The following is a 13,805-nucleotide window of genomic DNA, read 5'->3' as shown; positions in this document are numbered from 1 at the left end:
TGTAAATTGGTATTGAAAATAGTTATGTCTATTTATTTGAAGTATAAATGAATGAAAACAGAACTTGCAAGATTTAGATAAATTAACCTTAAAGTTGAAATGATGTAACACATTAGTTTCCAGAATGTTCTGAATGGTTCAGCTTTGGTAACTTGAAGACAAAAATTGATGCACAATTCCTTAACTTTTCAGACTGCCAAGTGTTCCTGAGCATCTGGAATTACATTCAAGTTTTATTTTAAAACTCGCACTGTATTATGTGGAACTTCATTGTATGTCATGTTGAAAAAAATACTAGGAAAAGACCTTCAAGTAGGATTTTAAGAACACTGTTAACCATGTTTCACTGTTCACGTACAGCGACATATGGCATTGTCTTTTCAGTCATGCATACACAGAGTGCACAAACTTATGAAAAAGACTGTTTTGAATAATGGCCTGCTTCAGGAGACCAACAGGGAATCATCAGCCCAGCTGTGAGATTCAGCAAACAATTGTTTTAAAATAAAACACAGACTTTCAGAACACAAAATAACCCATTATGGAAAAAAAAAACAGATTTGAAGTGGAGCAGCAGCTTGGCTATCATCAAGCCCACCCTCCCCAAGCAAAACTACGATGAAATTTAGCACTCATGTTGTTTCACTGTAAGGGTTGGGTGCTTGAGGAATTTTGTATGCATGCATTATGAGAAATGCTCCTGTTTAAACAAAATGTCTTCAATACAGTTTTTTTAAGTTGTAAAAATGCAAACACTTTTGCTAACAGTATTACCATTTTAAACACCCTTGCAATTTACACCTGGTAGCTTCTACTAACCATTCATGTCATTTGTTTGTTATGCCCATTTTGTAATTGTCGCTGTTAGACACAGAGTATTTAAGGTATTGTTTTGATTTATAGAAATCAGAAATTTGTAATAGAATGGTTTTAAGCATGTAACTGAATGCAGAAAATTCCCCACAACATTAAATATGTTAAAGATCATGTCTAAAGGTACGAAACAACTTTTTGTTTTTGCATAAAGTGTTCACACGCATCATTTACAAATAAAACCATTTTAAAATCTGCTTCCAAACATTTAAAACAAACTCTACCAAGCTGTGCTTACAACATGAATATTCATGGCTGGGCAGGCAGTGCTTGCATCATTTTGGGTTCCAGTTCTATTTATGCTGAGTTAGTATAAATAGGTAATTTTAAATTAGTTATTTAATTGCCAAGCTGTAAACATATATACAAGACATCTGTTTACTTAGTTGACTCTAGCCCTTTGGGCTTAACATGACTTGAGACATTCACTTAGTATCACTGCAGGGAAGTGGTATTTATGTATGAGTTTTATTCTAAACAAAACATAAGCTTTTGCATAATTGGGAAAAAATCACATTGATCATCTCAATAGCACATTTCTGAGAGGCCTCACAGCCTCTTGAATGCGATGCCCATTTCTCATGAAGCTTTGCAGCCTTGATGTTAAAGTAGAGAGGGGGTTATACCTCCATTGCAGAAAACAGTGTTATGCTGTTTTTTTTTTTGTATATATATATATATATATATATATATATATATATATATATATGAGGGTTTGCATTACTTAATTTTTTTCAGCCAGTTATTATTATTCTTGTTATATTTTATTTGTATGATCTCTTATGTATGAATGTGATGTTATAACTGCAAATGTTTTGTTTGAGTTATGCCTTTAACAAAATCAATAAAATCTGTATTTGAAAAAAAAAAAAGAAACTGATGTTTTAATCATAAGATGGCTTTCAAGTATTTTTGCCTAAATTTCACAATTTGTCAAGTGCTACTCTTCAGATCTGTTCTTTTGTAGCCCACATGATGAAACAATCTGGTTAAGTGATATTAGTTCCAGCTTCGCATTTTGCACATTATGCTACCATTGTACTTTGCCAATAGATGTTGTATGTTTCTTATACGTATTTTTGAAGGGCTGAACATTGGATGCCTGTGGATTTTGCCAAATTAACTTTTCCTTCTTGTTGTACAACATGCATTACAACTTTTAATTTTGGTTGCCTTGTCAGCCAATAAGAGGTGAAAAAGTTTCACTTTAACTGCGGAGTCCTCATTTCCAGTACTTCCTGGTTGACTTTGCTTTATTTCATTGACAGGTATTGATTAACTGGCCTTCCAACAAAGTCTACCCAAGATGAACGTTGGAGTGTCTTTCTGAATTCAGGGTTTTTCTTGGCCTTTTTACTTTTCAGCTCACAGTTATAGTTTGGGTGTCCTTCCTTACTCATATCATATCCCCTGGGTTTTTCATTTTGCACATTTCATCCTTTGCTTCCAGAGCATACCTTTCAAATGTCCAGGTTTTGCTTCATATTTTTTGGGTGTTCCTCATATAATTTGTGTTTTTCTGGTGACTTTGTTAAAAACTGAAGTCACCAAATGACAGTCATTTGAGTTTCAGACTTCATAAACTTCAGAAAAAGTCATGCCAATACAAAACCTTTCAATCTAGCAAATTTCTAAGTTTATAAGGGCAATATTTAAGCTCTTTACCTATTTTTGGGTCTTTGTCTCCCCATTATTTTTGGCATTGTCCAAACTTATTTTGCTAAGAGGTTGAGAGGTATTTTCCAGAGTAGTGTTTCATATTCCTTTCTTGTGCCTTATCAGAAATTTGTTTGATCTATCTATTCCCTGTAATGATTTGTAAGTTATGCTTCTTTGTTTTTATCTTTCCATTCTGTCTTTGTTAGTACCCCTTTGAATCAGGTTTGTTGGAACTTAACTGTTGCTTAGAACAAAGTCAGGGTTTCTGTAATGGTTATCCCCACCCCATTTCATTTTGGTGATACTAGTACCAGTTCTTTGGTTTGCATTTGCAGACAAATTGTGTTTATCTTTTTATTCTTTTATTTTTATTTTACATTTGTTAACTGGGAAAGTCTGACTTGGAATGTAGCCAATTTTCAGCGGAGGCCTGGGGAGAAACACTCCAGATGCATGTCTTTGAATGTGGGAGGAAACTGGAGCACCCGGAGGAAACCCACATGAACGCAGGGAGGATATGCAAACTCCGCACAGAAGGCACTCCCAGCTGAGAATCGAATCAGAGAACCTCTTGCTGTGAGGCAACAATGCTACTGCTGCACCATTGCATGTTGCAACATATCAGGTTTTTTTCTATTGCTAGTTATCTCTGTGTGTGTCAATTTAATAATGTTAATTGCCATTTTGTAACCTTTCATCTTTTGCGCATTCTCTGCGCAAAGTGTTTGTTTGCAGATCACCAATGTGTGACCATATATCTTTGTCTTTAAAATATATGTCACACTGTTCATTTCTCCAACTATTCAGTATTTTTGTATGTTGGGAGATGGTTGCTGGTAGTCTCACTTTAATTGAAAGCAGTTATGCTGTTGTATCAGATAAGGATTTGTGCAAAGAGCTCTTCAGGTTTTTCTGTTTTCCTACAGCAGTTTCCTGCATAGAAGTTTGGTATTTGATAAGGTTTTAATTGTCTTCTTTTTTCAGAACACGTATGTTCAATCATGGCTAACATGCTGCGGAATCTGAAGGGCCAACAAAGAACCCGCCTGCTAACCAAATTCACCGAGAATGACTGTGAAAAGGTAATGTGGCATTAAATTATCTTCCATGTACATCTCCACTTTCTTATTATGAATGAGTCCTGATTAAAAGTGAATATTCCAAGAAATCTGGTGATCAGTTCATACAACCTTTTGAGCTTATAAAATACTGCCTACATAAATGCTGACTGAGCTCTGAAAAATCACATCTGATATTGTTAATCGTTCATTCCTTATGCCTGGGTTATTGGTTCCGATCTTGGAACTGAGCTGGCCATCTTTCAAACTTGTGACAGCCACAAACTCTCGAGCTAAACTCTTACCCACAACTCCCCTCTCCCTGTTACCTCAGATTTCGTTTGCCGCATCGCCATTCAGTCGTGTCAAGCCACTTCTCTTGAGCTAAATAAAACCTTTTTTGATAATGCCTAATCGTATTGCAGTTCTTCTCAGTTCAAATCTTGTTAAATAGTTATCTCTTACCCTATCGCATCTAGCGACTCTATTTTGTTTTTTTCTAGCCCTTCTTTCTTCTTACCATGAGGTAACTCCCTTACCATCGTTGGTAAAACCTTTCCTTGCTTTACCTTTGGGTATTTCTCGTACCATTGTTGGTAAGTTCTTCCTTCCTTTTCCTTTCTTCCTCCTTCCTCCTTCCTATCATGGCAGAAAAAAAGGTGGTCCGGGATTTAAAAGATGTGTGGATTGTGGGCATAAATTGCCTATTTTGGATGCACATGCGTTGTGTTTACTGTTTGGGTGTACCTCACTTGACTGTTGACCCGCCTTGAGGGATTTGTGCGAACTTTTCTAACAGAACTTTGGTGGAAAGGAAAAATAAACTGATTTTAAGGGGACTACTTTAATCTTCCTTTTCAGAATCAATTTCTGGGTCGGTGGCTTCAACCCCTCCTAGTTCCCATAAGAAAAGAGATGAACACAAGAAGGCCAAGTCTCTTCCGTTGTCTCCTGCTGGGGACCACCAGGAACCGAGGCCTAAGAAGGCCAAACTTTCTAGATGTTCATCGTGTTACACTGCTGCAGTCATTACACTTGGGTTATCCTGCCGTCAGGCAGTCCCTCAGTCGGCCTGAGTTCCAAAGTCTTGGTCCGGTGTCGGTTGCTGTCGCTTTTTCCCCTGACGTCAGTGCGACAGGGGTATATAAGATGCAGCCAACGCCATTTTCTTCATTCTTTCTTGCCGCGCGGTGCCCAAAGCAAAAGCAGTTCGCAAGTGCCAGTTGGCCGACTCCTGAGATTTTCATTCCGAATCCAGAACCGAAGTCTTCTACAAAGCTAAGTACCCCGTTGGGGAAACTTTTTCTTGCCTCATACCGATGTCAGTAAAAGTTAATAACTGTATTTCTTGTGGGAAGCAAATACCTCAGAAGGGTTTCCATTCTTATTGTATCCCATGCCTAGGCCCAGACCACGACGTCACAGGTTGTCGGTTTTGGGATAGGTTTAACAAGCGCATTATTAAATGTCTGTTTGATTTTGCCCGACATTATTTTGGCAGAAAATTCAATTATACCATGCCGTCGGAACTATCGATGACCGGAATACACAACAAGCGCAAAGACAAGGACAGGCATCCAAGGCCCAAAACTGTCGACGAAGCCTCTTCTAGGCCAGTCGCCGGTTCTCCGGTTTTCAGCAAGGCACCTTCGCAGCCCCTGACAACCGTTACTTTAGAAACTCAGGCTGCCTCCGACTCCCTCGTGGAGATGGCTGGGCCTTTGGACGCACCAGATTTACAGCCTACCGAGGCTAACCCTTCAGAGGGATCCGGAGTAGCTGAGCAACCCGTAGCTTTAGAGGGTGTATTCAGACCTACTCAGTTAACCATTAAATCTTCTGCTAAGTCTAAAACTCCTTTAAAAACAAAGAAACAAATTCAGCATTCACCAGGACAGGCCTCCATGCCTAAGAAACAAATGCTCAAAATGGCCGAAGCCTTAATCTCAATGATTAAAGGGTCCCATACCCCTCCTGATAAAAGGCCTAGACAGGATGCAGACTATGACTCATCCAACCAGGTATCCATCTCTTCAGATTCATCCTCAGACCTAGGATACTCTTTACCCCCCTATGAGGATTCTGATGCTGAGGTATCCATTCCTTCAGCCTCTCCGCCAGAGGACTACTCCTTTGGAGAAACTTTGCATACCATGAGGGAGCATTTCCATTGGGAGGGCCAGGATTATTCAGAGTCCAAGAATAGGCTCAGAGATTTCCTTTTATTACCTCAAGACAGATCCCTTGCTATTCCGCCAGTGTTAGATATTGTGGATGATGTGTATACTGAATCCAGTTTAAATCCTGATTCTTTACCTCCTGCTCCAGTTAAGCCAGACAGATACTACAGAGTCCCTGACTCTCACAAATGTCTTTATAAAAGCCCTATTGCTGACCCTGAAACTATTTCTCAGGGCCCCAAAGGGGTAAAGGCCTCCTCAGCAAAGAACCCAGTCCCCTCTGACAGAGATTCCAGAGCATTAGACAGATGGGGGAAGAAAGTATACACATCTGCAACTTTAGCAGTGAGGGCCTTAAATTGCCAGTTTCACATGCTAAAATATCAGCAATATTTGATGTCTCAGTTGAAACAAAAAATGCTTCCAAACTCAGATCCTCCTAATTATAAAGAAATGCAGAATTTATTGCATGCAGCTGAACAAGTGGGAAAACATACTTTGCAATATGGTTTTGATTCATTAGAGGCCTCCTGTAGAGCAGCAGTTACAGGTTCTGTCATTAGAAGACATGCTTGGTTAAAAGTACAGACGTTACCAGATCATGTTAAAGCAAAATTATTGGATGCACCTTTGCAGCAGGATGTTTTATTTGGAGTTAAGGCAGAAGAGGTATTAAAGAAAATGGAGGATAAGGCAAGATCTATGCAAACCATGAAGGATTTCTTACAGGTTCAGCCTCCTCGATTTAGCAGAAATTGGCCAACAAAGAATTGGTCCTTTCCAGTTACAGACAGACCTCAAAGGGGCAGGATACAGACGTCCAGGAGGTAGAGGTCAATCACAAGGTCCTTACAGGCCTCAACAATGGGGTGCATCAACCCAGAAATAAGGGGAAGACAGGCCTCAACCTTACAAAAAACAGCCCCAATTACTTCCCACTACAGCTGCCAAGCAGTTCTGTCTTGGCAGCCCCCTTGGGAGGAAAACTGGCACTTTTCTGTCACAATTGGCATATGATCACCAAAGACAAATGGGTTCTCAACATTGTATCTCAAGGTTACAGGTTCCACTTTCACACTCTGCCAAGGCTAAAAGGAATGCCAGATCTGCCACCAAATCAATGGGCAGAGGCTCAAAGACAAATTACAGCACTCATGGACATGAGAGCTATTCAAAAGGTACCAACACAGGAGCAAGGACAAGGATTTTACTCAAGACTCTTTCTGGTTCCCAGATAGGACAAAGCCTGGAGGCCCATTTTGGATCTTTCTTCTCTAAACACTTACCTGGATGTTCCAAAATTCAAAATATTGACACTACAGCAGCTTTTTCCCATGCTGGTCAAGAAAGCTTGGCTCGTAACTTTGGACCTCAAGGAGGCATACCTGCATGTCCCTATCAGACAAAACTGCAGAAGATACCTCAGATTCATAGCTGGTTCAATGCACTACCAATTCCCTGCACTGCCCTTTGGCTCATCTACTGCGCCCAGGGTCTTCACAAAGTGCCTGGCACCAGTAATTGCATTTTGCAGACAGAAAGGAATTCAAATGTATCCGTACCTGGACGACTGCCTGATTCAAGCAGAGAGCAAGGACATTCTTCTAAAGCATCTGGCGTTTGTAAAAAAGTTATTAAGTTGCCTAGGGTACACAGTAAACGAAAAGAAGTCAAAACTAGTGCCCTCACAATAGATAATATTCCTGGGTGCCAGCTTGAATACAATGGCCCAGATGGCTTATCTCATGCCAGACAAGCAAGGACAACTGACTCAATATTTTCAATTGATGGCAACAAAGACCCAACTCCCTGCAAGAAAAATTCTGCAGGCCTTGGGTTACATGGCATCTTGCATACTACTAATTCGATATGCCAGACTGCATTTGAGGAAATTACAACGGTACCTAAAGAGTGTCTGGTCTCAACACTGTCAAAGTTTGGAAACAGTAATACCACTAATTCCTTGCCTTCAACAGGAGTTTCGATGGTTAGCATGTCACCTCAACAAGGGACAGCCTTTCACTCAACCCACAGCCAGGCAAACACTGACAACAGATGCATCGGATTACGCCTGGGGAGCACACATGGCAGAAAAATGTATTCAGGGCAAGTGGCCCGCAGAACAAAGGCATCTTCACAGATGCTAGCTGTACAAAATGCCCTTATAGCTTTCAAGGACCTTCTGCATCCAGGACAACTACTACTAAAGACAGACAACACCACAGTTATGTGGAACATAAAAAAGCAAGGGGGCACTCATTCTTATCCCCTCTGCAGATAAGCCACGACCTTGTGGAACACAGCTATAACCTATCAAGTTCAGCTGCAAGCACAATTCCTGCCAGGAGAGAAAAACACACTGGCAGACGACTTAAGCAGAAACATCATGGATCCGCACGAGTGGAAATTACATCCACAAATACTCAAAATGATAACATAAAAATGGTGGAGCCCGGACATAGATCTGTTTGCATCCCCAATGAACTGCCAGCTACAGAAATTCTGCACAAGGACTTACCACCCACAAACATGGAAAGTGGATGCCCTCTCATTCAGCTGGAAAAACCTACAAGTATATGCTTTCCCACCATTACCTCTCCTTCCAAAGGTACTCATGAAAGCCAGGCAAGAAACGCCAAAGATGATCCTGATTGTCCCAAACTGGCCACGCCAGCACTGGTACCCAATCTTAAAGAACTTAGCCCAAGGTCAACCCCGGATTTTGCCTCATCCCACATCTTCTGACTCAGTACAACAATCAGATACTTCACAGCCAGCTAAAGACTTTAAACCTGGCTGCATGGCAGATTCCTTAGTCAAGCAAGCAATGCCTCTCTCCAAAGCTGTTATGGATGTCATTTTGGAGGCCAGAAGGCCTAGCACCAGGAAAGCCTATTCGGATAAATGGAAGAGATTCTGTGCCTGGAACCAGGCTCACAGCCTTGACTCTCTTGTCCCAAATATTCCTCAGATACTACAGTATTTAACTGAGATGCTGGACAAAGGCCTCTCCTTTTCATCCATCAAGATCCACGCCTCTGCCATCTCTGCTCATTACAACACGAACCCACCTATTTTTTTTAATCCTCTGCTAAAACAGTACCTCAGAGGGGCTAGAAACATAAGACCGCCCTGTAGAGCACCAACTCCAACTTGAGACCTCAACTTCGTGTTGGAAAAATTAACTTTACCTCCTTTTGAGCCAGCTAACTCAGATTTAAAATATGTCTCTTGGAAAACTGCACTGCTCCTGGCAATAACCTCAGCACGAAGAGTTTCAGAATTACATGCACTAATGGCAGTGGAACCTTTCATAATTTTTCACCAAGACAGGGTGTCTTTAAGGACAAACCCTACTTTTATGCCAAAGGTGGTATCAAGTGTGGCTCTAAACCAAACTATTCACTTGTCAACTTTTTATCCAAACCCACAGAATAAAGGGGAGAGACTTCTGCATTCTTTGGACATACACAGGCAGTTACACTTCTACTTGGACAAAACCAAAGCTTTCAGGAAAACTGAGCAATTGTTTGTAGCATATGCTGCAGGAGCACAGGGAAAAGCCATTTCAAAGCAGACCATTTCAAAATGGATAGGACACTGTATACGTTTCTGCTATACACACCATGGGAAAACTGTACCTAACAGCATTAGGTCTCATTCTACCAGGGCAACAGCCACTTCAACTGCCTACCTCAGAAGAGTACCTACCAAGGACATTTTGGAAGCAGCAACTTGGAGTTCTGTACATACCTTCACCAAGCATTGCCATCTGCCTCTTTACTCTAAATCCAGAGCTGGCTTTGCCACTGCTGTGCTGCAGGGCCTTATAGCCACCCCTAATGCCTTATAGAACCAGCCACCCTACCTCAGCTTTGGGATTCTACCCAAGTGTAATGACTGCAGCAGTGTAACACGATGAACATAGTACAGATTTGTACCTACCATAAATGTAGATGTTCGAGTGTATACACTGCTGCAGTCCAGGTTACCCTCACTCCTTCCCCTCTTACTTGCTGGTACATACCTAACTCTTCTACCTTTTACTACCTATGGGGGGAGTATTTGCTGGTAACTGAAACTTTTAGAATTGCTTTTCATATGCATGTTTTGTTAGCAATTTGCATTTCCTACCTTTTTGGGGGCTCCTGAAATCTGGGGCAAGAAAAACTGAAGAAAATGGCATCGGCTGCATCTTATATACCCCTGTTGCACTGACGTCAGGGAAGAGATGACAGCAACCGACGCCGGACCAAGACTTTGGAACTCAGGCCGACTGAGGGACCGCCTGATGGCAGGATAACCCAAGTGTAATGACTGCAGCAGTGTATACACTCGAACATCTACATTTATGGTAGGTACAAAACTGTACTTTAGGATTTGACTTCCTCGGCCCTGATGCTTTCGGTGCCTAGATTTTCTGCTCCGTAGCATTCGGCAACATCCGTTACTTCGGCACGGAGTATTGTGCCCTACACCTCATTGGAACCGAGAGGCCCCTCCGTTCAGACTTCCTTACCGGCACCGACTTTTTCTTTGATGCAGACCTTTTCGGTGTCAATGACTGTTCCGACAATTTACACGGCACCGACTATCCTCTCGGTACCGACCACCTCGTTTTCCACACCGACTCTTTCGGCACCTTCCATAGTGCCAACTACCACTTCAGCACCGACCTCGTCGGTGCAGACCTTACCTTAGGCACTGATGATGATCTCAGTGCAGACACCAGTAGTACAAGCCTTAACGGCTCCGTTGTTCTCGGTGCAGACACCTATTTTAGCACCAACCAAAGACCCCTTTGTGGGCACCGAGTTTCCTTCATCCTTGGATAGACCTGACTTCAGCTCTGTCCATAAGAACCACTAGAAGCTTGTCGGAACATGATGTGGTGCGTTTTGTGGATCAATTGCTTTCAGCCAGAGGTATCCAACCCTCCAGGACCTATTCTTCCTTCAGAGGTGAACACCCTTCTCCAAAGACCCCTACCTATTCTCCTACTTCATTGCCTTTGAAGCCCCTTGCTGTAGCACAGACTGCCCTCACTTCGGCTCCTTTTATGGACCTCACTAAGGAGACGCAGTTGCCTTTGTGGCAGGAGGGACTTGTCACTCCAGTCACTGCTCAGGATGCCAGCTGTGGCATACGTACTCCTGTTTTTCAAAGCCATCCAGGGACTCCGAGTTGGCGGGCTGATTTGCTTGAGCGAGGTGTGACCTCCTTGGGTGGACCAGCCTTCCAACTCATAGAGAAGGCTCGTGCATCTGTTGGCAATCCTGTGCTATCAGTGCCCCCATCCTCCACTGGTCCACAATTTACAAAAGCCCCCCTGGCGGACAATCTGGCACAAGGGCCTCAGGATGCACTCCCACAGGAGGCTGCTTTTGCGCTGTCTTCCCCAGATTCTCCCCCTGAGGAAGTTCATCAGAAGAGTTCATGTAAGAGGAAGCACATGGACTCCCCAGAGGAGTCCCTCACGGAAGACACAAACTTTGATGATGGGGAAGGGTCCCCTCGATCATCCTCTGAAGTATCCTTTGGAGATATCCTCGAAATACTTAGAGAGGTGAATGGCGACCCACTAACCCGACCTCTGAAGATTCTGTGTTCCTGCAGGCCTTTCGTGCCTGGCCCCCTACCTCCTGGGATACTCCACCTGCTGACGACCTTGTCTGGCTCGTCTTGCAGTGTGCATGGAAGGCTCCTGACACAGTTGATGCCATTCCCCGCAGGCCAGATAAAATCTTGTCCCCTCCAGATAGTGATCCTCACTGGTCCAAAGGTCTTCCTGTAGATGCCTTGGTGGTGGCGGCAGCAACAAAAAGGATCTGGCGGAAGAAAGCCAGACTGTCCACCTGCCCAACAGAGAGTCCCGGGTGCTGGACAGTTTAGGGAAGTGTACTTTTGCATCAGTGACCTTTGCAGTCAGGTCCCTGAATTATATGGTACATTTTACCAGGCTTCAGAGAGACTTTATTTCTGAGCTCTCTGAAACTTTGGCTGGAGCTGTGTCTGATGAGGTCTGAGACAAAGTGGCCTCACAGTTAGCCACCCTTGAATCGATCTCTAACTCCTCCATGCGTCTGATTTGTCACGCATCAGAAGGAGCAGCTAGAGCAGTGGGTGCAGGCATTGTCCTGAGGCGGCATGCCTGGATGCGCTTGTGTGATTTCACAGAACCCTTCAAAGCTTCCTTTCTGAATGCTCCCATTGAAGCCTCTTCGTTATTTGGACCCAAAGTAAAAGACACACTGGCTAGATGTGAACAGGACGGTGAGACCCTTTCTGCCGTGGGTGTCGGTTATTCTTCCCCTCAACGGGCTTTCTCCAGAAACCAGAAGAGTGGGAAGATGTGGCACAAAAAGTCTCAAGGTTCTTTCCGTGACACACGAGCCAAGTTTTCCCCTAGAGGCAGAGGAGGAAACTCGTATGGAAGATGCCCTTTTTGGGACAGAAAAGGTCCGCGTAACCAGGGTTCCAGAGATTCTTTCTCTGACCAGTCCTACCAATGCTCCTGAAGAGCGGACCGACTGCTTTCCTCTGGAAGCGGTTGGGGGTCGTTTCACTTTGTACCCTTTTGCCTGGCTAACCGTTACCACCGATTCTTGGATACGAGAGATGATAACCAGAGGTTATCATATTCCCTTCGATCTTTGTCCCACCCTCCTATGAAACCTAACCGACGTTCCACCCAGTCATAAGGAAGAAGCAGCATTAGAGATTTCAAAGCTGCTAAGAAAGAGTCATCCAAATAGTCCCACCAGACCAGATAGGATCCGGATTCTACTCAAGATTATTCTTGGTGCCAAAAAAGACCGGGGACTGGAGACCGATTTTGGATCTCAGAGTGCTAAACAAATTCGTAGAGGTACAGAAATTCCAGATGGTCACAATACAGTCTATCCTCCCACTCTTGGAGGCAGGCGATTGGATGTGCTCTATAGATCTTCAAGATGCGTACTACCACATAAAGGTGGACAGACCATCGAGAAGATTCCTTTGCTTCCGTGTGGGAGCCAATCATTACTAGTTCTGAGTACTGCCCTTCAGACTCTCTACAGCCCCCAGAGTGTTCACAAAGTGCATGGCAGTTGTCACAGCTCACCTGTGTCTACAAGGATTCCGGGTGTTTCCATACCTAGACCCCCACCAGACCTCTATTGGAAGAAGCCTTAGCATACTTTCTTCACACCGCAGAAAGGCTAGGTGTAACTATAAACTGACAAAAATCCAACCTATCCCCATCCCAATCCATAGAATTCATTGGGGTCCTGTTGGATACAAAGAACTGCATGGCATCAATTCCAGAGCACAGAATTTTAAGGATAAAACAACAACTCATGCCCATCCTGTCAAGGGAAAGATCCACAGCACATTCTGACCTCCAGCTGTTGGTTTCCATGGCAGCTTCCATCACCATTGTCCCCCTTGCGAGATTCCACATGAGGCTTTTACAATAGTTACTACTCACCCAGTGGTACCCTTTTCAGTTTCCTCTATTATCCCAGATTCGGGTGACTCAGAGATGCAAACAAGACTTGATTTGGTGGATGTAGCAGAACCTGTCACAATGGTCTCGCCCCTTCACACCCCAACAGCCCAAAGCCACAGTGACCACGGACGCCTCCCTGATGGAGTGGGGGGCCTTTTTCAGGGAAAGACAGTCCAAGGCATGTGGTTGGAACTAGATGCCCATCTGCATATAAATGTCCTAGAACTGAGGGCGGTCCTTCTAGCTTTGCAAGCATTTCATCCCCTCCTTCCGTCAGGGACTATTGCAATACAATCGGGCAACATGGCTGTAGTCTGGTACATCAACAAACAAGGTGGAACCAAATCCTACCCACTTTGTCGAGAGGCCATGAGGATATCGCAATGGGTGATGGCTACCAACTGCTTTCTGATAGCAATGCACATTCCTGGAAGTTCCAGCGTGCTAGCAGACAGATTGAGCAGGTGCATTCTGTAACCACACGAGTGGTCTGTGAATCCTCTTATAGTGGCGGAGAATTTCAACCGCTGAGGTCTCCCTTGC

The 13,805-nt window shown here is 43.5% G+C and overlaps 1 protein-coding gene across 2 annotated transcripts in view; it reads left to right on the top strand.

Moving 5' to 3' along the window:
- Nucleotides 1-13,805, top strand: part of CTNNBL1 (catenin beta like 1) — a 2,650,525-nt gene that overhangs the window by 1,700,849 nt on the left and 935,871 nt on the right. For both annotated transcript variants that reach the window (XM_044090205.1, XM_044090206.1), the window contains one exon: nt 3,517-3,614. In XM_044090205.1, coding sequence (XP_043946140.1) covers nt 3,517-3,614 — 98 coding nt within the window. The remainder of the gene's footprint in view (nt 1-3,516; nt 3,615-13,805) is intronic.

Source organism: Protopterus annectens, chromosome 12.part0, assembly GCF_019279795.1.
Source record: "Protopterus annectens isolate FY-2018-M chromosome 12.part0, PAN1.0, whole genome shotgun sequence".
Taxonomy (NCBI): domain Eukaryota; kingdom Metazoa; phylum Chordata; order Ceratodontiformes; family Protopteridae; genus Protopterus; species Protopterus annectens.
This window is presented reverse-complemented; position numbering and strand designations above follow the sequence as displayed.